Source organism: Somniosus microcephalus, chromosome 3 (assembly GCF_052327205.1).
Source record: "Somniosus microcephalus isolate GS21.2 chromosome 3, FLI_Smic_1.0, whole genome shotgun sequence".
NCBI lineage: Eukaryota > Metazoa > Chordata > Chondrichthyes > Squaliformes > Somniosidae > Somniosus > Somniosus microcephalus.
This window is the reverse complement of record NC_140989.1, coordinates 68,262,374-68,287,093: the sequence shown is the minus strand read 5'-3', so window position 1 is coordinate 68,287,093 and position 24,720 is coordinate 68,262,374. Positions and strand designations below refer to the sequence as shown.

General features: G+C 47.9%; 1 protein-coding gene across 1 annotated transcript in view; it reads right to left on the bottom strand.

Annotated features, from left to right (window-relative positions):
• Positions 1-1,946: 1,946 nt before the first annotated feature.
• Positions 1,947-24,720, bottom strand: part of LOC147121127 (calcium/manganese antiporter SLC30A10-like) — a 62,252-nt gene continuing 39,478 nt past the window's right edge. The window contains exon 4 of the mRNA XM_085981005.1: positions 1,947-3,356. Within this exon, the coding sequence (XP_085837131.1) occupies positions 2,863-3,356 (494 nt within the window). The 3' untranslated portion in view covers positions 1,947-2,862. The remainder of the gene's footprint in view (positions 3,357-24,720) is intronic.

The window sequence follows — 24,720 nt, the reverse complement described above, 5'->3', positions numbered from 1 at the left end:
TTGAAACATTAATGAAACATTATGTAAGTATTAGAGCTACTGCACTTTATTAAATATTCTTGGCAGATTTAAATATGGAAAAAAGTTCCTTTCAATATTCCCCAACGTGACAGCAAGACACATTGCAGAGTATATACCTCCATCTGCGTTCATATTGTTCCTTACTACCCTTATACAAAAGTAACTGAATTTGAAGCTCATTGTGGATAAATAATATTATAAATCCAGATGCTGTAGGGGACATAGCTTTGTATCATAGAGCAATAATTTAGACTGGCCAATATTAGTAGGAAATTATTAAAAAGCATTGCATTACCGGATAATCTACACCAAATATCAAGGCTATGCTATATAATCATTACTGGGTAAAAACTAAAGAAGTCCAACACTCCTTATAGTGATCACAGCAAGTCTAAAATCCTGAGTATTACATGGAGAACATTTCTGGATGTAATAATTAACCACTGTGACACCTTTGCCCCAATCATCTGTTTTATGCACATGCACAGACATGCAAAAACACACAGGCCTAGAAATTGGGTTTTGGCGCAGCGACGGCTTTAGCGCCGGAAGTTAGTGCCGGAGCTAAGTCGCGCTGGGCGGGCCAAAAATTCACTAGTTCTGCGCCCAAACGGCTGCCGGCGCTGCTGAAAGCTGTTTGCGCCTGAAAACTGGCGCTACGCGCTGAATTGCGGCGCTATTCCGGCGCTGCGGCGCCCGCTGCGGTGCGGCAGGTTCGGGAAGTGCAGGCCTCCTCCTTCCCTTAAGGAGGAGCTGCCTGCACCCGGCCGCGGCCCGCGAAAATCATTGTAAAAATGAGCCCGGCACCTCGGACAAGTGCCGGGCTTGCATCTGTCCCGGGGGGGGGGGGGGTGTGGAGAAGTCCGGGGAGGGAGCTGCGGCCAGGCGGCCGGCGGGAAAGCGGCCGGCCGCCGCGGGGCCTTTAATGCGCCGGCGCAAAGTCCAGTAAGGCACCTCTGCCAGAACGTTGCTTGCGGCTGCCACGGGCGAGGCGGCCGCAAGTCAATTTCGGAGTTCGGGTGGGTTACCATGGCAACCGGGACGCTGCGCACACCGATGACGTCATCGGTGCCGGCGCAGCGCTAACGGCCTAACGCCGATTTAGGGACCCACTCAATTTCCAAACTGGCCATAACTCCGGCGCTAGGCCCTCTAGCGCCTCAAAAGCGGCGCTAAGCCTACCGAATTTCTAGGCCACACATTTGCAATCTCCCTCTTTGGTCCAAACTCAAACTTAAATAACTGAAATACCTTCACACATCAAAAGTCCTTTATCAATTTACAACCTTGAAACCACATGATTAAGATATAAGTAAATGATGCTAAAACCATCAAACCACTTTCCTATATACAATCTGAGAGGGCAGGCAGACAAACTGTGTAGGGCTCTGTTGATAGTATTCTTCAGTTGGCCATGAACACAAGGACGAGAGCAGCCTATGGTAATCTACTGATTTTCTGCTCCCTTTATGTTATATAAAACACTTGCTTCCTGAAATTCCGGGGATTCTGTTTTGCCACCACAAATCTGTCAGTATGGAATCCCCATCCACACAAATCCATGGTCGCTGACCCATACCCAAATCTCAAGGGTAGAGTCATTTAAATGATTGGGGCAGGCTGCCCGCATCTGTAAGGACACTTCAACAGTGCCTGCCTCGAACCACTGGCAGGAATGTCAGAGTGGCATCAATCGAGGAAGCAGGCCTCTCTGGAGATTTGTAAGCCCTTTTGTGGGACTCACATCAGCCCTCAGCTAGCAAGAGTTACCTTCAGGCTATATAAGAATGTACTAGGCAGAATTCCCTGGTTGACCTCGACTCTCAAGACATGCCCCCTTGACATGGATGAATAATTTGTCCCCTTCCCCTCATTACCGCCCCACCCCCCACCACCACCACCACAACTCCCACAACCACCACTGGAATTTAAAGGCATACTTTGGTCAGAGTAGAAACCTGGTGGACCTGTGTTCCATGCCTCCAGATGGAAACTCCTTTCCTGCCCTCCCGCAACCCAGGGATTTTGATCCCTTAGGGTCTACTCAGTACCTAATCGATACCAGCTCAATGTCAGGAATTCACTGGATAAGAATCATGGTAATGTACGAACCCGAGTCCCACCATTCAATGACACCACTGTAACAGATTGTAAATAATGAAACATATTCTGCAACGAAAAGTGCAATTTTGCACTACACTTTTTTTAAAATAATGAAGAACACAGATTGTTGCACTCCAGACAAATGCATTTGAACCAGTGGCTCATATAAAAATAACGCTGTTGAACAATTGTGCCAAAAAGCAATAACCTTGTACTTGATCATCCCACGATACAGTATTACGTAAAAAAAAATTAATTAAATTACTGTGGTTTGATCAACCTGGAACAATGCAAATGATTTTTTCCCTGTTTTTGAAAGCAACGGTCAATTGCAGGACATCTGACACAAGTGTCTAAGCTAGATGCTTCATGCAATTGAAATTGAGGATTTCCTTCAGGTTTGATGTACAATTTAGATATTTTGCAAGAGATAAAACTTAGCTCATCATCTTTAGTCAATTTAGCATTCAAATGGCAATTTGCCACTTAATCTTACAAGAACACAAATAACATCACTTTCTGTGAACTGTAGTTAGTTCTGCAAGCTCATTTCAGACTGGTTATAATGAGGAAGTTGAACTTTAGCTAAGCACATCTCAAACACATTAACGGAGGGGGACCTTATTGATCTGTACTCTTCTGTAGCAGGCTTTTGCTTTTTATAACAAGGATTACCAGTCCTACATTCAACTTCAGTGTGAAATCTGGTTTTTTTGCATATAAAATAAAATAAACTTATTATAGTGATGTACTGTGCAAACTCAATAGTCCATTTGTGTCTTCCTGCTTTCCTTCACTCATGTCCTTTGTTGTTGGCAGATTGTAAGATGGAAGAGTGGAAACTTCTGCATTATCTTCCTCTACCCTGCTACTCGTATGGCCGTTACACGAGGTCCCTGGAGGATTGTTACTCATCTCTATGTAACCCTCTACGTCAAGGTCATGATCTTTTTGTGGGATGCAGCACATTTTATTCTCGCATTCCCTTAAAATACAGGGGGAGTTGCACATTGAAACGGAGTCAGTCACTCTATCAAAAAACTCGGCCTGAATGGTGACAGAGTGAACTCCTGCATGGTGGAAGATCTCGCGTATTTGTAAAGCTGCTGTTTTGTAGGTGGAAGGATCCAGGCATTTCACATGAAGTGAAGCAATATTCTTCCCTCCGGCCAGCTCCCATATATGGAGTTCATGAATCCCGTGCACTCCGTCAATTCTGCACAATTTTTCCTCTGTGGAGCATAGGAAATGGCACTTGAGAATTTGTTCAATTAACAAAAATAGCATATCATTCAAAATAAGATTATTGGAACTTTACACTTCTGAACTTAATGTTTAGAGATATATTGTGCCTGGTTATTGGCTGGCCTGGTAGTTATAGTGCCAGAATCCTGGATATCCAGAAGAAGAGGGAGAAGCAAGCTCCAATTTTAATATTCATGACAGATATTTCAATTCACCTGTCTGCACTGGGTGAGTTACGTTTTCACCAGTTTGCTCAAAAGAACATCTGAGTCTCTTAGAAAGGAATAAAACTAGTTGGGCATATCCTGTTGGGTCAACCTGGAGGGACATCATTAACGGCAATGGTAAAGCTCAGACTGTGTACCCTCCTGATGGAAGGAATGTGTACACGGAGAAAAGCAGTGAGTGGAGGGCCTGAAACATGCAAGTGGAAATTAGCTCATGGGATCCTGTATTATGAAAAGATTCATTGTAATAAACATATTGGGCTGGATTTTAACTCAGGTGCGGGCTGTTGTCGTGTTATCTGAATTTTGTGTTTCCCACAAGAATCTAAATGGATGTGGGAGATTGATGCAATTTTAACTCAATTGGCCAATTGATTTCTAACGTGTGGGAAGCCTTTGCAAATGGGTTTTTCGTGACTGAAAGTCCCCTCCGATGACGTCATCATTGCTGCTGCATTTAAGGTCCACAGCAAGCCTTGCTTCTTCTGCAGGCTTCCAAGCTTTCTCCATTTGGTGTCAGAGGGACCTGCAGGAAAGATGACAAGCGGGAGGGCAATATCAGCTCCTCACTTTGACGAGGCGGCACTGCAGGCATTAGTCGATGGGGCTAGGGCCAACAGGGAGGTCCTGTTCCCTTCATCAGGGAGGAAGAGGCCTCCCACTCAGACCAAGGCTGTGTGGATGCAGGTGGCTGAGGAGGTCAACTCCTTGGGAGTCACCCGCAGAACCGGGATACAGTGCAGGAAAAGATTTCATGACTTTCTGCGCACTGGAAAAGTGAGTATGAATTTCCCATCACCCTCAATCTGATCCCCATTGCCTTTCCTCACCAGCACTCAGCTTTAGCAATCTCTTCCTCCACATCCCACTTGACACTGACATACATGCACCCTTACCCATTCCCTCTCTCTCTCTATGCTCACATTCACATAACTATTCCACCATGCAGCCCTCACACTCCCTATCACTCTGATGCTTTGAACACAACTGACAACACACAGGGAGGGCCCTTGGTCTTGTCACCTCACTCCATATTTGTCTCCTTCTAAGTATCTATGCTATGCAATCTCTACACTCCTTCATTCTCACTCAACCTCCACTTGTCTCCCTCATTGCAGGAAAAGAGAGCTCACAACAAAAGAGAGCGAGCCAGGACAGAAGGAGGGACAGCCTCATTAGCCCACCTGACCCCCTGGGAGGAGGCCGTCCTGGAAATCATGGGCATTGAGGACGATTTGCATGTGGGGGACGGACAGACGGGTGCAACACAGCAAGCTGGTGACAGAAAAGTTTCCCATCTCTCTCTTTGACATTGCATGAGTCGCTGATAATGATTGTGAAGCTGTAACAGATGGACTTATGAGCATCTGCAAAAAGCTATGTGCATGTAGCCTTTGCATCACATCTCTGACTCTTTCCTTTACTCCCCCACAGGACCATGACAAGCATCCGTCCCCCCTAGCCAGGAAGAAGAGGCTGAGCAGCCAGACTCCTCAGAGGAAGCTGCAACCTCTGAGGGCGCAGCGTCAGCAGAATTCAGCACACCCAGTACCAGCACAGACACTCACACCTCGGTGGGACCTTCGGGACATAGAGTAGTGTTGTCACCTGGTGTATCACAGCTCACAAGTGAGCATCAGCAGATTGTGGAGACAGGGACAGCAGTGGAGCGTCCTAGTCGGAGGGCGCAGGTCTCTGCCAGCTCGGCTCAGCAGCATGTCGACCCTCTGCCTCTGGGTCCATCCATAAGATCAGAGGTGATGGAACTCCAGGCACAGATGCAGGAGTCTCTGGCAGGTTTTGTCTCTAGGGTCGCTGCGAGTGTGGAGCGAATGGAGGAGTCCATAGCGAACATGAGCAGAGCCTTTGTGGAGTCATTGGCACATGAATGCATCACCATGGAAAGGATGGCTACCTCCGTGGAAACGATTGCTACCTCCGTGGTAAGGCTGGCTATCGTACAGGAGAGGATGGCTACGGTAGAGGAGAGGAGGGCTACGGCCATGGAGGAGCTTAGTCGCCAGGGTATGGAAAACATGGTCATTGTTCAGAATAGAATGACATCTCTTGAGGAGTGATGGGCATCTATTGAACAGAGAAACCAGACCTTCATGGAAGTCCTTCTGAGTAGGACTGCCATTGCAGATACGGGTCCCCATGGCCCCCCCTGATGTGCAGCAAGGTGCTCTCCAGCCACTTGCAGGCATTGAGGGGGACCTGACCCATGAGAGGGAGGTTGGTGGCATACCTCAAGGAAGTGGGGGCTCCGCTCCAAGCGCTCACACTTCCATGCCACTGCAGAACCCTCGGTCAGAGCCCCACCAGAGTCCACACCCAAGTGAGATAGACGTCTCAACCCCTGCACAGCCACAGGAGCAGCAGACTGCTGATGAGCCCTCACAGGCTCGCAACCCCAGAGGACGCCCACCAAAGGTGTTGAGACAGGAGCAGCAGGAAAGTGAGCAAGGGGCCGCCACATCTGCTGAAGCCACAGGGGAAGCACTACGTAGGAGCACGAATAAGAGGAAGATAAAGCACAAGTAGTCACAAGGGTAGTCACTTGGGTGGAATTTTGTGTTTAGTGTAAAAATGCCATCACGTCGTAATTGTACATAAAAATTCTGATGGCAAATGTTGCAGTTGTGGTGTCTGTCATTTCGCTATTGGGACTTCCACATTGAGGCCTTAGGAATACTTGCAACTGTCAGTATGGTGGTCGGAGTGCTAGGAATCCTCTGGTTCTTGGCCACTGTCAATGCTCTGGTAAGAAGCTGTGAGGCAAAAGTGTTTGATTGACTAGGCTAAGCAAATCTGGCCAAGATGAGTGCGTTCCTTGCATCCCGGGCAGCAATGTTCTCACGTAATGCTGCCGCTGGTTGATGGGCCTCTGCAGGATGTTCGTTTTCGCCCTCCTCCTCCTGATCTGAGGAGGATATGTGAGGAGCCACTTGGTCCTCAGGAATCTGCAAGCCACAACGCTGTGCCATGTTGTGAAGTGCACAGCAAACCACGACGATTCTGGAGACCCTGGCTGCTGAATACTGCAGGGCTCCACCTGGTCTATCCAGGCATCTGAAGCACATCTTCAGCATACCGATGGTTTGCTCGATTATGGCTCTGGTGGAAATGTGGCTGGAGTTGTAGCTCTCCTCAGCTTCATTGGATAGTCTCCTCAACGGCATCATCAGCCATGTCCTCAGGGGATAGCCCTTGTCTCCAAGTAGCCATCCGTTAAGTTGGTCTGGCGGACTGAATAGCAGAGGCACACTAAACTGGCGCAGTATGAAGGAGTCATGGCAACTGCCAGGGTACTTGGCACAAACATGCAAAATTTCCTTCTTGTGGTCACACACCAGCTGAACGTTAAGGGAGTGGAAGCCCTTGCAGTTGACAAAAATACCTGGATTGCAATGGGGTGCCTTAAGGACCACATGTGTGCAGTCAACGATGCCCTGCACCATTGGAAAGCCTGCCAAATGAGCTAATCCAACCGCTCGCGCCGTGACACTTGCTCGATCCTTGGTGAAATGGATGTGATTGTGCGCGAGGGCAAACATAGAAACATAGAAGATAGGAGCAGGAGTAGGCCATTCGGCCCCTCGAGCCTGCTCTGCCATTCAATGCGACCGTGGCTGATCATCCAAGTTCAGTACCCGGTCCCTGCTTTCTCCCCATACCCCTTGATCAATTTAGCCTTAAGAAATATATCCAACTCCTTCTTGAATATAAAAACATAGAAACATTATTTAATAAATTGGCCTCTACTGCCTTCTGTGGTAGAGAATTCCACAGGTTCACCACTTTCTGGGTGAAGAAATTCCTCCTCATTTCTGTCCTAAAAGGCCTACCCCTTATCCTTAGACTGTGACCCCTGGTTCTGGATTCCCCGACCATCGGGAACATCCTTCCTGCATCTAGTCTGTCCAGTCCTGCCAGTATTTTATAAGTTTCAATGAAATCCCCTCTCATTCTTCTAAACTCCAGCGAGTACTAGCACAATCGACCCAATCTCTCCTCATACGTCATTCCTGCCATCCCAGGTATCAGCCTGGTGAATCTTCTCTGAACTCCTTCCATGGCAAGAATATCCTTCCTCAGATAAGGCGACCAAAACTGCACACAATACTCAAGATGTGGTCTCACCAAGGCCCTGTACAACTGCAGCAAGACATCCTTGTTCCTGTACTCAAACCCTCTCGCTATGAAGGCCAACATACCATTTGCCTTCTTAACCGCCTGCTGCACCTGCATGCTTACTTTCAGCGACTGGTGCACAAGGACGCCCAGGTCTCATTGCACTTCCCCATCTCCCAATCTATTGCCGTTCAGATAATAATCTGTCTTCTTCATTTTGACACCAAAGTGGATAACCTCGCATTTATCCACGTTATATTGCATCTGCCATGCTTCTGCCCAATCATCCAACCTGTCCAGATCATACTGGAGTTTATCGGTATCCTCCTCACAACACACACGCCCACTCAGCTTTGTGTCATCTGCAAACTTGGAGATATTACATCTAGTTCCCTCATCCAGATCATTAATATATATTGTAAATAGCTGGGGTCCAAGGACCGATCCCTGCGGTACCCCACTAGTCACTGCTTCCCACTCGGAAAAAGAGCCGTTTATTCCAACTCTTTGCTTTCTATCTGCCAACCAGTTCTCTATCCAAGTCAATACCTTGCCCCCAATCCCATGTGCCTTAATTTTACACGCTAATCTCTTATGCGGGACCTTATCGAAAGCCTTTTGAAAATCCAAATACACCACATCCACTGGTTCTCCCTTATCTATTTTACCAGTTACATCCTCAAAAAATTCCAGTAGATTAGTCAAGCACGATTTACCTTTTGTAAATCCATGTTGACTTTGTCCGATCCGGTCACTTTTTTCCAAGTGCTCTGCTATTACATCCTTTATAATGGACTCTAGCATTTTCCCCACTACCGATGTCAGGTCTGTAATTCCCCGTTTTCTCTCTACCACCCTTTTTGAACAGTGGGGTAACATTAGCTTCCCGCCAATCCATGGGTACTGTTCCAGAGTCTATCGAATTTTGGAAGATGACCCGCAATGCATCTACTATTTCTAGGGCCACTTCCTTAAGTACCCTAGGATGTAGATTATCAGGCCCTGGGGATTTGTCGGCCCTCAATCCCATCAATTTCCCTAACACCATTTCCCGACAAATACACTTGACTTCACCAATCTTTTTCTCTTCACATATCTATAAAAGCTTTACAGTCAGTTTTTATGTTCCCTGAAAGCTTACTCTCATACTCTATTTTCCCTTTCTTAATTAATCCCTTTGTCCTCCTTTGTTGAATCCTAAACTGCTCCCAATCCTCAGGTTTAGTGCTTTTTCTGGCCAATTTATATGTCCTCACCTTGGATCTTATGCTATCCCTAATTTCCCTTGTTAGCCACGGTTGAGTCACCCTTTTTGTTTTATTTTTATGCCAAATTGGGATGAACAAATTCTGTAGTTCATCCATGCGATCTTTGAATGTTTGCCATTGCCTATCCACCGTCAACCCTTTGCGTGTCATTCCCCAATCAATCCTACCCAACTCGCAGTTTTGGTCACCTTATCTGAGGAAGGATGTTCTTGCCATGGAAGGAGTGCAGCGAAGATTCACCAGGCTGATACCTGGGATGGCAGGAATGACGTATGAGGAGAGATTGGGTCGACTGGGCTTATACTCGCTGGAGTTTAGAAGATTGAGAGGAGATCTCATCGAAACTTATAAAATTCTAACAGGACTAGACAGACTAGATGCTGGAAGGATGTTCCCGATGGTCGGGGAGTCAAGAACCAGGGGTCACAGTCTAAGGATAAGGGGTAAGCCATTTAGGACAGATATGAGGAGGAATCTCTTCACCCAGAGAGTGGTGAACCTGTGGAATTCTCTACCACAGAAGGCAGTGGAGGCCAATTCATTAAATATATTCAAGAAGGAGTTAGATATATTTCGTAAGACTAAAGGGATCAAGGGATATGGAGAGAAGGCAGGAACAGGGTACTGAATTTGGACAATCAGCCATGATCTCATTCAATGGCGGAGCAGGCTCGAGGGGCCGAATGGCCTACTGCTGCTCCTATCTTCTATGTTTCTATGTTAGCCCTCCAGTACCTTGCCCTAGTGGCAATACTTCATATGGAAGACTAGATATGGGTACCCACAGAGATGGAGAGGCTTGCATGGTTTATTGATGTAACTTGAACGCTGAGATTAAGCAATATTCTACTCACCAATGTTCCCTTTAAGCGGTCTGGAGCTCCAGCGCAGATGGCTCACTGGCTTTTAAATGCAAAAACCGCGCATGCGCAGATTTTTGAATGGACCGTGCAGCCCGTTAAAGGGACCGAGCAAGCCAAAAAAAAGATTAGAGGGAACATTGATGCTCACCCTCTAATATTGATTATTAATATTAGAATATATATATACATGCATACTATAACTTACTACAATGAAATAATCCTAGCAGCAATTAAAGAAGAGCTCAAATGACTTAAGTTGAAGAGTAAGCAGGCTCCTGTGATGGAATCACTTTCGAATTATATGGGTCGATGTTAACTAGGGGCGAGAGGGAAACACCCATGGAGAGCTCAACATGAAGCACAGGCCATTTTAACTCCCGGGCCTTATTTGAATAATCCATTACTGTCTCCCACTCGAAACCAACAGGTTTCACATTAGGGCCGGTGGGTGGGAGCACAAATCGTGTCAAGAGCTCAAGGACATTGGAGACCCAAAGGAACAATCCCTGGCGTAATTAATGCTGAGAGGGGAGGAGTGACCCCGGGTGCCGGTGCTGGGAGGGAGAGGTAATGCCTTGGCTGGGGAGCACCAAGGACTCCATGCTGGGCCCAGGGAAACACTGCTCCTCCTTCTGGCACACAAGCAATTTGTGGTAAATGTAATCTATACTTACCTTGGCCTCTTCAATGAATCCCGCCATGGTGTAGCTGTCGGGGTTGGCCCTGTGCCTGTTTTGAGGTAAGTTACGATAGCAGGAGGAGGCGTGGGAGAGAAGCAGAGCCATGTTGGGAATGTAGTGCGACCCACTGCCATCTCAACCACCCCCCCCACCACCCACCACACCGTTCCCGCTGATTGGGGGGGGGGGGGTGACGGGTTAAAATCAACCCCACAATGACAATTGAGGTAAACTGCTGCACAAAGGACAAGCAATTCCCCAATGGTGTGAAGTGCAATCAAAGGTATATCAACCCTGAGTTACTCTTAGACACATCCTAATGGCCTGCCTGCTCTCCCACTTTAGTGGAGATGAAGTGTAATGCAGGATTATCATATAGTATATCATATACAGATACTAGAATTAATGCATATCATGCAGTTTCAACAAGGAGGATCTGCAAATGTTGGTGGACACTTTATGGCGAGAGATTGGATCACACTTTTTTTTGGAGGGGGAAGGATGGTCCCCCATTGTGGAAAGATGCCAAATGCAGCATTCAAATCAGTTCATAAGATTTAATAGTTACCCAAGTTGGTTGAGTTCCTTCGAATTACTTTTCAGACATTTAAAGTAATGTTGAAAAACTAATAAACATTTTGATCTTTTTCTTCCTCTTTCTATGATAATCCTACATCATCTCCACTAAAGTGGGACAGCAGGCAGGCCATTACGATGTGCTTAAGAGCAATTCAGGGTTAATGTCCCTTTGATTCTACTTCATACCATTTGCTCAGCAATTTACCTCAATTGTCATTAATAGCGCTAATGCCATCTTCTCCACTTGAAAGATTTAGCAGGAAATCCAGAAGAAGTTGGACAAAGGTAAGGCAGGAATATTACTTACTAGAACTGGATGGATACACACAAACACATGCAGAAAATGTCACTGGCATTAATATTACAGATGTCTTGGAAAGATCTTTGTGTATATGCTAAGGTAGATAGCCATTCATTGTTCAAGTAATTCCCTTAGTCTTGCAGATTGATTTCTCACTGCAAGGTTGTATTTTAAATAGTCCGAGAAGTATAAGGTTTGGGCATTTCAGATTTTCTAGTTAATTACAATTTTGACTGAGCCACAACAGACACGTAGACATGATGCAAACTCCATTAAGTGGGAACACATATATTTTTCCGAATACAATTACAACTGGTTAGAATTAGGGTGTTACAAAGCTAGTCACGGATAGCCCACATTCTATTACTTTAACGGCTAAATTTTGCCGGTGCTCAAAGTGCGGGTTTGGAGGCGGGTTCGCTGTCAAAATTGAAATAATTGACAGCAGGTTGGGAGCCCACTCCAAACCCGTCTCCATGTAAGTTTCCAAATTGTTGGGTCTGTGATTTCAGAACAGACCCGATACCAAGCGGCGGGGGAGGCATTTAAGATAGTTATATACTTGTTAAATGCTTGTTAACTACTACTTTGCCAGTCTATTTTCCCACTTTTTTAACGAGGTTCACATAGTTCGAAGATCACGTCAGGTAAGTAGGTCGGGTTCTCTATGTCTCCCCATTGCTGTGAATAGGTGACAGCTGCAAAAGTGGTATAAAAGCTACCATTTCACAGCTGTTCACTTTCCAATGTTAGAAGCTTGAGCCTTCAGGACTTGGAAGACACTTTTGAGCTGTATGCAGTTTGGAAGTGTTTGGAGTAAACTCTCTATCCACTGTCACCTCCTTGGAGCAAACTCTGTCACCATTGACAGACCGCTTCTGTCATCTCAACTTCAGCTGCCATCTATTCCAGCAACATCAGTGCCCTTGAAAAAATCTCACCTTGGTCCTCTGAATCCCTCCACCAACATCACCAGGCACACCAGCATCACCAACAACACCTACCTTCTCCGCAATCACCTCATGCTGCACAGGACAGAGGGTATCAGCACCTGACAACATTGCTGCCCGGGAGGCCTGCGATGGCATCACCATGGCCAGATTTACTTCACTTGACACTGTACACCCTGGCTGCCACATGATATGCCAGGTTGACACCATCCAACACCAGCACCATAAAGCACCCCTACAATGTCCAAACCATTCATTTCACACTCCTCACAAGTGGGGGGTGGGGGGAAGTTATGTCTCAACATTCACTGGAACTCACTAAGACACTTCCAAAGGTGAGCACAGGTCCTTCCAATAAGGTAAAGTGTTGAAAATATAGATTTCAATGTTCGACAACACATTAACAGAAAATTTACATGAACATTGCATAAAACACCCAAGTGCTTACCCTTGTGTGTTGTTAGTGGTATGTTTGCACTAGGATGAGGGTGAGTGTGAGGGGTGGCAACTGAGATGGGTAAGTGTTAATGTAGATAGAGAGGGATGGGTGGAGGTGCAAGGTAAGTTGGTGTAAGGATGTGCAGGAGTAGGGTAGGGAAGGCAGAGTGATGGGGATGTGATGAGTGGCACAGCAGGGTATGGTTGGGTGTGGATTTGCAATAACGTTTCATGATCTACTGAGATCAATGAAAGGTTTGCGCCACTGCAGCCTGGTCCTCCTGACCACATCCCTGCTTGTGCCCTCCTGTGCAATGTGCAACCAGGCTGCGTTGGTCTCTTGCGTTGGTCTTCTGCCCTTGGAAGGGAAGAGAACCTCACTGCATGCTGTGACTCCCTCCATAAGCATATGGGAGCCTGGGTGCAGCCGCACACCTTTTTGCAGTGCTTGTCAGTGTTTGCAGCACCTCAATCCTGCAGAACACTGACAGAACAACTGTCAAAATGAATGTGGACATGGTCCCTTTAAGGAAACCGGCTGATGACGCGTCATCAAATGATGTCATCAGACCTGCTTCCTTTTAATTGGCCGGGAACCTTGCAGGGTGGGCTTAACAAGCCCAATCAGGGGAAAATTCTTTTCACAGAGCGGCTGGAACGGGACCAGGACTGGGACATGCCAACAACCTCTCCCACCGCTGTCCCACCTCCGATGGAGAAATCGCGGCCGAAATGTGTGAAAAGCAATTCGAAGGAACTCAACCAACTTGGATAACCATTTCGAACTGGTTTGAGATAATTGTATATTCCAAGCTGACTTTGACAACTGGTTATACACTACTAGCACTTTAAAAGACCTTGGCCTAGAAATTCGCACAGTTTGCGCTGGCCATTAAGGCCCGTTTTGGATAAAAAATGGCGGCCGCCTCACTTCCGGCCACCTCCAGCGCAGGACTCGCGGCCGGCATTTTAGTAAGGGCCATAGCGCTGCCAGGGTCCTAAGCATGCTCAGACAAGCATGCATGAATCAACCTGCAGAGGCGTTGTCAGTGCTTCTTAAAGGGACAGACACATCTTTCAGGTAAGTTTGGATTTAAGCTTTTGAACTTTAAAAAAATATTTTATTGAAGTAGTGGCTTGGTGCAATAGATGTTAAAAGTTTTTAAAGTGTGCAGGGAGTGCAGCTTAATGCTTGCAAGGCTTTGGATGGTAAAGGAAGGCCTCTGAGAAGACAGAAAATACTGGAAATACTCAGCAGGTCAGGCAGCATCCATGGAGAAACAGAGTACACATCTCAGGTTAAGATACTGCCTGACCTGCTGAGTATTTCCAGCATTTTCTGCTTTTATTTCAGATTTCCAGCATCCGCTCACAAAGGGAAAAGCAGGAAGATGCAGAAGAGGAAGACACAGAAGAGGAAGACGCAGAAGAGGAGGAAGTGGAAGGAAGTATTGTTAGAAACTAGGGGTGCCTAAAAATGTATAGGGCTACATGAATAATACTGTTTTTAAATGATAAGTTTTGTTTTCCTGGAAAGCTTGCATTAGAATTTGAGACAGTCTTTTTAATCAGTTGGGGAGACCAAACGCAGATTGGGTGACCGCTTTGCGGAACACCTCCGTTCAGTCCGTAAGGGTGACCCCAAGCTTCCGGTCGCCTGTCATTTTAATTCACCGCTCCATTCCCACTCGGACCTCACCGTCCTTGGCCTCTTGCATTGTTCCACGGAAGCTCAACGTAAACTCGAGGAACAGCACCTCATCTTCCGATTAGGCACTTTGCAGCCTTCCGGACTCAATATCGAGTTCAACAATTTCAGATCATAACCTCGGCCCCTATTACATTTTTACTTATATTTTTTTCCACCCCTTTGTTTTGGGTCTTCCCTTCACCCCCCCCCCACCTTTTTTATTTCTCTCTCCCACATGGCAGCTGTTTCTCATCCTGCCAATACACTTCACATCTAATCTCAGCCGTCTTTTGTCTCCACTGTCCTATTACCATCTCGTCTGGTTTTGAATACCTCTTAATGTCTCTTTTACTTCTTTTGTTCTATTGCAGCCCTGCCTTCGATCTATTTTATTTCCTTTCCAGTTTTGAAAAAGGGTTTCGACCCGAAACGTCAACTCTAATTTCTCTCCACGGATGTTGCCTGGCCTGCTGAGTTTTTCAAGCATTTTCTGTTGTTATTTTTAATCAGTTAGATTAGGTGAAACATAAACATTCCACACGGGGGCCTGTAGGATGGTCCTGCCAGGCTAGTTATCTGTTGCTTGTAAGTTAGGGTTTTGACTTTGTTAATGTATCTTTAATTTGGCCAGTAAAGGCCCAACCTATGTTTCTTCCATTATTACTAATAACCATATTATAATCTCCACAGATTTGTTAGATGAAGGTGAGATAGCCCAAGCAGCTGCAAGTTGCTATGTATTTTTGAAAGGGAAAAAAAACTATAAAGCAACAGCTATTGAACCCTGAAAGCAGCACGAAACCATAATTCATGGGAATGTAAAAGTTCTGAGAGAAAAGTTCACAGCTGAAAAAGAGAGTAAATCATAGACCTTACTTGTGAAGGTCAGAATGGGGAGATAGCGACTGGTTAATGTGTGACCGCTCTGACTGGGGTCTTGTACTTGCTGGGAAAAAGGGGGAGAGAGTAAAAAGAGATAAGATGGATTCCAATGGAGGAACCTTCAAAATGTAAAAACAAGGATGAAGTAATGAGACCCGCTTTTAGGGAGGGCTTTCATCCAAGCACCAAGACAAAGAACTTAAGCTGTCATTGGTTGATGAAGTTATGGAGGAACCTCTATAGATTAAATGGTCTTGTCAATAACTTGGCCTCAGGCCCACCCCTAAAAAGAGAATAAAAAGTGACATCCCAAGGGCTTGCACACAGACGGTGGAAGGGAGAGCCGAACAGCTGGTCGAATGCTCTTTTAAGAGTGATCCCATGCTCACATCGAAGGCCCTAGAGAGAGGGAGAGAGAGAGAGAGGCCAGAAGCCAGAGAACTGTTCACGCATGCCAGCCGTCTGTCTGATTGGGTCTGGTACAAGCTGCTTGTCACGGTTGTATGTTTTTGCTGTATTACTAGTGTGTTATATTCCGTCCTAAACTCTGATTAAACACAATGGGGGAAAAATTCGGTATCGCCCCATTTGGGGCGCCGTTGTCGGCCGTGCGCAAAGTTTAGCGTCTGGCGCTAATTATCGCCTCCAACAGCAAACTTGGCTTTTATCACCCCTGGAGGTGATTGGAGAGCTAAATCAGGCGCTTCACACCTGTCTTAAGGCGCAAACACTGAGGAGTGAGGCGCTACCTCAGAGTGCTGGCGAAGCAAGGAAAGGCAAATCAAAATAAACCTGCAAAGTGCTGCTCAGTACTCAAAACTCCTTCACACAGCGTTGAATCACTCCAGAAGTCTCTCTCTCTCTCTCTCTCTCAGACTGCGTGGTGCAAAAATGTCACTGACAAAAAAAGGCAGGAAGTGGTCGCCTTTACATAGCACTCCCCTAGTCCCTTTCTGACAGCATAACGCGCCCCTCAACCCGTCGTTGCTAGCGGCAGGCGGTAAGGCAGGGGGCGCCACTCAATATCCGGTCCGGGGCGCTAACGGGGCGTTGCGCACTCAAATGACGTCACAATTTGCCGGCGCAGGAGATCGTGGCGCAAGTGTTTAGTGCCGCCGCAAAATGTCTAGTTAATTTCGCGAGCGGCACAAGCATCGCCGCGCTCGGCCTCTAGTTGCTTTGCGCCCCAATTGGCGCCCTCTTAAGGCGCTAACGGGTGGCGCAAGCAACTGAATTTTTCCCCCAATATACCCACCATATTGGTTTGCACTTGATCCTGTTTACCAGAGATACGTGAATTTCTAAAGCATGCAACCTAGACAGTCCCTTTCTGGCCGGGATATCCGGGATGGAATCATCCGCCTGCAGTACCAGTGACCACAACCCCAATTCCCCTTTCAACATTAGTCCCACACCTTACCTTCCCTCTGTTACTGACCATCACAGTGTCCTCTTGGCCATGATGCTGAAATAAAAGCCACTACAAAGCAAACTTTCCAATCCAACTTTATACATCTATCCATCCAATATGACATCAAGAAATCAACTCATCGCCCTCGTGCATTCCCTTAGTGACTGTCTTGTATGTGCCATTGCCTATCCTACTGATGTCGCACAGTGCTACCCAATGGATCCAGCATGGCTGGTGGAAGGCTACTGACTTTCAGTGGGGGACACTGCAGATGACCTTGCAGGACGACCTTGAGGAGCTGGTGGCTGGGAATGTGAAATCGAGTGATAGTGTTTCTTCTTCTTCTTCTTCTTCACTCTCCTCTCCCTCTTCTTGGTCAACCACTGGCTTGGCAGGCTGGATTTCTTGGGTGTGTGAAAAAAAGAAGGCACAAGGGTAGAGTTGTAGTGAGGGGAGGGCAGGAAAGCAAGAGCTGCATGCTTACACCATACGCGCGTTGTAAATCAGAAGATATTGTGGGATGAGGTGGAAGTGGGGTGTGAAAAGGAGGATAATGTATGAGGATACCAGCATCTTGTATCCTTTCTGCCCTGCCACTGGCCAAGGGCTCAGCCATGCCCCTGCCAAAAATGTCCAGCACCGTCTCCTCTAAGGGGGTGAGGAGACGCTAGGAATGGGAGGTATGCTTCGTGTTTGGTAATGATTGTTGGTAGGTGAATGATGGGGGTCATGCAATGAGCAGTGTGTGAGGCTAGTGGTGCAGTTGGTAGGAGACAACTTTTGAAGCTGCATTCAGTGACCTTGACCAGTGGTCTGAGGTCATGAAATTTCTTTGGGCACTGGAGCCAGGTCATGGGGTTGACACTGCTGGCAGTGACGGCCTCGGCGATCTGGTCTCGCATCCTTCTTTCTGGAGGGCCTCCTGGCCCCTGTGGGCAGAGGACCTCTCTTGCAGTGTTGACCCCTGCACAAAGCTGGAGTGCTGCATGCGAGACCCTGGGTGCCCTTTCCCTGCCTTGTTAAGCCATCTGTGTTAGTGCTGAAGCATTTTTACCCTTTTTTTGGTGCAGAAGGCAGTTCAGCTTCAAGAGCTGCCATTTGGGAATTTTGTTTTATGTTTATTTTTTTTCAGAAGGCAGTTGAGTTCTAAGGGCTAAAAACTGCCTATTTTAAAATGATTTTAATTTTTTTAATTTTAGAAGGCAGTTCCCCTTTAAGGGACTTCCGAGCAGGAAATCTGTCAAAGCAAAACTACACACTCGATGGAGTCAAAACTCAGCAGCATGTGGGGAAACCCGAACTTCCGGGTTTCCTGACAGAAACTCCGACCCCCCACCTATGCAGCCCCAAGATTCAGCCCATTATGTCCAAAGATATATAGTACACAAAAACATTGTACTGGCACACAGAACGTTAGTAAGAATGCAGCACATAATGGAATGGAAGTGAAAATAGCAGGGTTATGCAAAATACATTATACATGCCACAATGGGAGAATTAATGGGCTGCAGCAAGGTATGTCCATGGACCAAATCTCAAACATTGCTTCTTTTGTATTTAATGTCAGAACTGTCACATTGTAAGAGGATGCAGTGTGCAACAGGTGTGTCTCCCACACCTGAAAACACTCACACCATATGAGAAAAAAATTAATTCCTTTGGCCGGGAGTGTCTGAAAGCAATTGAGTCTACACAAATTAAACTACATAATATAAGTAAAAGGCAATGATGAGAAAAAGCTATCACTGACCATGAGAAAAAGATTTATCCTCTATCAGTCTGGCAAGAAATCAAATAGGGAATTCAGAAGAAACTTCATTATCCAGAGAGTGGTGAGAATGTGGAACTCGCTACCACAGGAAATAGTTGAGGTGAGTAGTATAGATGCATTTAAGGGGAAGCTAGATAAGCAAATGAGGGCGAAGGGAATAGAAGGTTATGCTGATAAGAGTTAGAGAGGGCTTGACAAGATAGATGCTGAGAGGCTGTTTCCCCTGGCTAGAGAGCCTAGAACTAGTGGTTATACTCTCAGGATAAGGGGTCGGCCATTTAGGACTGAGATGGGGAGAAATTTCTTCACTCAAACGGTGGTGAAGCTTTGGTATTCTCTACCCAGAGAGCTGTGGATGCTCAGTCTTCTTAAGCAATCCCTCGGAACCAAGGATGACTTGCTTCCACACTAAAAATGAGTTCTCAGGTGACCGATGAGTCCAATACGGGACTTACAGTCTCTGTCACAGGTGGGACAGACGGTGGTTGAAGGGGCGGGTGGGTGGGGTGCTTGGGTTGACGTGCGCTCCTTCCGCTGTTTGCGTTTGGCTTCCGCTTGCTCTCGGCAAAGAGACTTGAGGTGTTCGGCGCCTTCCCGGATGCTTCTCCTCCACTTTGTGCGGTCCTGGGCCTGGGATTCCCAGGTGTCAGTGGGGATTGTTAAAAATCTCATCATTCATCAAGAAACTACTCATGAAAGAACGCTGGACGGCCAGCTGGTGGCGCCGTCCAAGGAGTATAAATACTCGGGCGTGGGCCCAGCTTTCCAGGGACATTTTGTAAGACAAGGAACTAGTGAAGTACAACTAGACCTCCATGTTCTGAAACAAGTTGATTAAAGCCTTGCTTTATGCTCAAACCAAGTGCGTAGTGAGTTTTATTACATCAATTTAATCAACTTGATATCGACTCCATGCTCTGAGTGATTTCGGGAACAGCCAGCTTCGACTTCAACTGCAGAAGGGAACTCCGGCATGGAAATCAATCCATCATGGATAAACTACTCAGACCCGCCCGTCTTGACCTGGACCCAAATTCACCTACAACTGCTAAGGTATGGAAACACTGGTATCGTACCTTCAGCAACTTCCTCAGGGTGTGTGGTGAGAATGTTCCTGATAAATTAGAGATACTTGCCAATTATGTATCTCCTCATGTGTTTGACTATATCGAAGACTGTGTAGACTATGGGGTAGATTTTCCCGAAGCTGTCGGGAAGAAGGCAGGACTACAACTTTCGGGTTTTTGACCCACCTACATCAACATCCGGCCAAACCGCGTGATTTTCCCTTGATTGACCTTGTTGAGCCCGCCCAGCGGGCTCAGCAGGCCAATTAAGGGCCACCCGGCAACAGGTGACGTCACAGACTGCAATTTCATCTGTCAAGAGTTCTTGACAGATGAAATATCAGTGTTTCACAGCTGTTTGTCAGTCTGAGTTCTAAGCTGAGTCCTTCTGCACAGACTCAGTTAGAACTCTCAGCAGCACTCAAAGCTGAAGGCTGTCACTTTTCACAGATCGCAGCCGTTCAGCTTTAAGTGCCGGCTGAGTGATGAGCTCCCAACGGCTACAGGAAGAAAGGCTGTAAAGGTAAGTACAGGTAAGTAAAAGTTCTTTATACACTTTAGACACACCAAACACACTTACCTTTGCACTCATGCACCCATCACTCACCTGAGCACCGACATCGCGACCCCTCCAACTCCTTCAACCCGACGGCCCGCCTGCTCTAACCTAGCGTGGTTTGGAGCCGTCGGGAATCCCACACGACACCCCTCAAAATAGGGATTAGGCTAAAAACTGCCTGTTAATTACCTGTTAACAGGCAGTTAATTGGCACTAATCCCTTCCCGCCTGGTTTCGGCGGGTCCCAGTGCGGGGCGGGCACCCGCCGCCCCTGAAAGTTGCGTGGGGCGGGGTTTTGGGCAGGATGGTGTCGGGACCCCCGAATTCGGGATTTCCCCCCCCCCCACACGCCTGAAACCCCGCCTGACGGCTCCAGGAAAATCTAGCCCTATGACTCCGCTATCCTAATATTACAGCGACTGTATGTTAAGGCCCCAAACGAAATTTTTGCTCGGCATCTATTGGCCACAACTCGACAACAACCCAGGGAATCACTTGACAAATTCCTTCAAAAGCTTCGCAGGCTCAGCATGGATTGTAACCTTAAAGCTGTCACAGCTGAGCAGTACCAGAAGGAGCTAATTCGCGATTCCTTTATTAATGGAATTACGTCTCCCTTCATACACCAGCGTCTGTTGGAGAATAAAACCCTCGAGTTACAGGCTGCCTATGACCAGGCGTATTCCCTGGACTTAGCAAAGAGGAATGCAGATACCTATCTTTTACCTCGTGCACGGGCTGCTGCTATCACTTTTAATGACTCCTTCGATAGGTCTCGGGCAGAAGCCCTCACCGATGATGACTCTAACTTAGCGGATGACAACCCTATCCTAGAAGCCTTCACTGATGACAACCCCGCCCTAGCGGCAAATTGGCAATCAGGAAGGAAGTGTTTCTTCTGTGGAGGTGCGTTCCATTATAGGAAATTCTGTCCTGCTCGTAACGCAACCTGCAATCATTGCAGCAAGGTCACTTTTCTAAGGTATGCCAATCAAGAGCCGCTGTTAGTGAAAAAGGACACTTTTCTAAGGTATACCGGTCGAGAGCTCCTGATAGTTTTGCAGCTACTATCTATAAAACTGCTCCTCCCCCAAGAGCCACTACTAAGGTTACAGCTGCAATCTATAAAACTGCCCCTCCCCCAAGAACCACTACTAAGGTTACAGCTGTCAAGGGTAAAACTGCCCCTCCTCCCATCACAGCTGTATTTCCCCAAAGTCTGTCCCATGCAGCCACGAAGGTTTCAGTAAATGGACACATTTTGAGTGCACTAATCGACTCATGCAGCTCTGACAGCTTCATTAGTGAGCAGGCTGTCAGTAAGTTAAAACTGTGTACTTACCCCTCGGACAGGGAAATTGCAATGGCTCTGACGACACTGACCACCAATTCTTCCGGCTTTTGTCTTGTCGACCTTATTCTCAATGGCCGCACTTATTTCTCCACCCGGCTCGGGGTGCTCAAGAACCTATGCAGTGATGTGCTCCTGGGACAGGATTTCCAGAAACAACACAAAAGACTCACTTTTGAGTTTGGAGGGTCAAAGCCGGAACTTACTATTTCCAAAGTACCGTTTTGTGCGCTTTCGCCGGCTTCGCTCGACGAGCCCTTCTTGTTTGCCAATCTTTCCCCCCGATGTAAGCCCATAGTCACTAAATCACGACGTTTCAGCCAAGATGATCGATCCTTTATCTCGGCAGAAATCTCTCGCCTTCTAGCAGACGGTATCATTGAGCCATGTTCATCTTCCTGGCGGGCTCAAGTATTCATTGTTAAAAATCCTCTGAAGCAACACAAGAAATGTCTTTGCATCGATTACTCGCAAACTATTAACCAGTATACCGACCTGGATGCCTACCCACTACCACGCATCGATGACATGGTCAATAACCTTGCCAACTACAAGGTATTTTCAACTTTTGATTTTAAGAGCGCATATCATCAAGTTGTAGGAATCAACAGATTCCTATCTAAATCACTGAGGTCGAGTCAGTTCATTAAATTAACCGAATTTAATTAAACTGGTGAACAAAACAAAAACATGCAGGAGCAACAGCAAACAGGTCGATACAGTAGCTTGTTCCACGAGGTCTGAACTTAGAACCTCCCACCTCTGACGTCATCACGTTTCCCGCCACTCGGGGCACCACGTGACCAACGTGATGATGTCATCGCGTTGTTTCAGGGTTTTTACAGAAAGCTTGTTTACACTCAGCAAACGGACATAGGTGCTGTAACATTGCTTTAAAGACAGTTATTCATTTGTACAGGAGTTCATTGGTGGTTTTACCACATGCACCCCCCCAGAAGTGTCTTTAATCATCAAAGTCAATCGCAGAGGAGGTCGGACAATCCTGTCGGAGCGACTCCGATATTCCCGGAGAGGAATGGATGGTGCAGGAGAGGAGCTGGGCCACGGGGCCGATGGGCCAGGCATAGCGGCCGCGGGTGGTCGCACACGACGCGGCGGCTGCGCTGTTTCGACTGGCTGGCTGAGGTCCAGGTGTGCAGCCTTGAGGCGGTCCACGGAAATGTAGTTGGGCGTCCCGCCGACGTCTACCAGAAAACTCTTGGCACCCGCCTTCAGTACCCGGAAGGGGCCCGTGTATGGAGGCATTAGGGGACTACGGTGGGCATCGTGCCGTACAAAAGTGAATTTAGCCCTCATGAGCGTTGGCGGAACATGTGACACAGGCAGTCCATGCTATGAAGTCGGAATGGGCCGGAAAGCGTGCGCCGCGGCTCGGTGAGCCTCCAGTTGTTCAGTGGCGGACCACGGACGCATCGGCGACGGGAGAAACTCGCCGGGGACCCTGAGCGGCTGGCCGTAGACCAGTTCGGCGGCCGACGCCTGCAGGTCCTCTTTAGGCGCCGTGCGCAACCCAAGCATTACCCATGGCAACTTATCCATCCACACGGTCCCTTGGAGGGTAGCCCGCAGCGATGCCTTCAGAGAACGATGGAAGCGTTCGCATAACCCATTGGCCTGCGGGTGGTAAGCCGTGGTGCGATGGAGCTTGGTGCCCAATTCTGAAGCCACGGCGTTCCACAAAGCAGAGGAGAACTGCGGCCCACGGTCCGATGAAATGTCTGATGGCACGCCGAAACGGGCAACCCAGGACGAAAGAAAAGCCCGGGCGACGTCCGTGGAGGTGGTGGACGTCAATGGAATGGCCTCCGGCCAACTGGTGGTACGGTCGACGATCGTCAGCAGATGCGTGAACTCTTGTGATGGTGGTAGTGGGCCCACGAGGTCGATATGAACATCATCGAATCGCCGCTCCGGTACCTCGAAAACGGCGACAGGAGCTTTAACGTGGTGCTGCACCTTCGCTCTCTGGCACACGACACAGGTGTTGGCCCAGTCGTGCACATCTTTTCGCATTCCCCTCCAGACAAACTTGGATGCTAACAACTTCTGTGAAGCCCACACACCCGGGTGGGCGAGGTTGTGCATGATATCGAAGACTTTCCTGTGCCAGGATGACGGAATGATCGGGCGTGGGTCTCCCAGGGAGACATCGCAGAACAAGGATGTGCCGTCTGAGTGTAAAAGTACGTCCACTGGCCGCAGGCCGGACGAATCGGAACAGAAAGCGTGCGTCTCCGGGTCAGCCGCTTGGTCGACCGCCATTAGTGAATAGTCGAGACCCAGTTGGACGGCCTGGACGGCCGCACGCGAAAGGCAGTCAGCAACCGCGTTGTCGTTGCCGGCCACATGACGGATGTCGGTGGTAAACTCGGAGATGAAAGTGAGTTGCCGTTGCTGTCGGGCCGACCACGGCTCAGTCGTCTTGGCCATGGCAAATGTCAGGGGCTTGTGATCCATGAAAGCGACGAATTGGCATCCTTCCAATAAAAAACGAAAGTGGCAGATGGCCAGGAACAATGCCAACGGCTCTCGGTCAAATGTGCTATAGCTACGTTCGTTACTACGTAACTGGCGGCTAAAAAACACCAGCGGTTGCCATGCCCCGTCGACCCATTGCTCTTGCACGGCGCCGACGGCGTAGTCCGACGCATCTGTCATGAGCACGATGGTGGCGCCGGGCAGTGGGTGCGCTAACATCGTCGCATTGGCGAGGGCCTCCTTCGTGTCCCCAAATGCGCGGTCCATGACCGACGACCAGATCACCGGTTCTTTTCCCGGTTTCCCTCGGAGTGCCTTGTAGAGCAGCCGCATGAGCTGGGCGGCCCGGGGGACAAAGTGATGGTAAAAGTTTACCATGCCAAGGAATTCCTGGAGCGCCTTGACGGATTGCGGCCGTGGGAACGCCGTGACGGCTGCCACTTTCGCCCTGAGTGGCAGTGCCCCTTCCGCGGTGATGCGGTAGCCCAGAAAATCGATCTGCCTCAGTCCAAATTGGCACTTGTTTGGGTTAACTATAAGGCCATGCTCCTGGAGACGGCGGAAAAGGACGCGCAGGTGACGTAGGTGTTCTTCCTTTGACGCGCTGGCGACGAGGCTGTCATCGAGGTATACGAAAAGGAATTTGAGATCCCGGAGCACCGAATCCATGAGGCGTTGGAA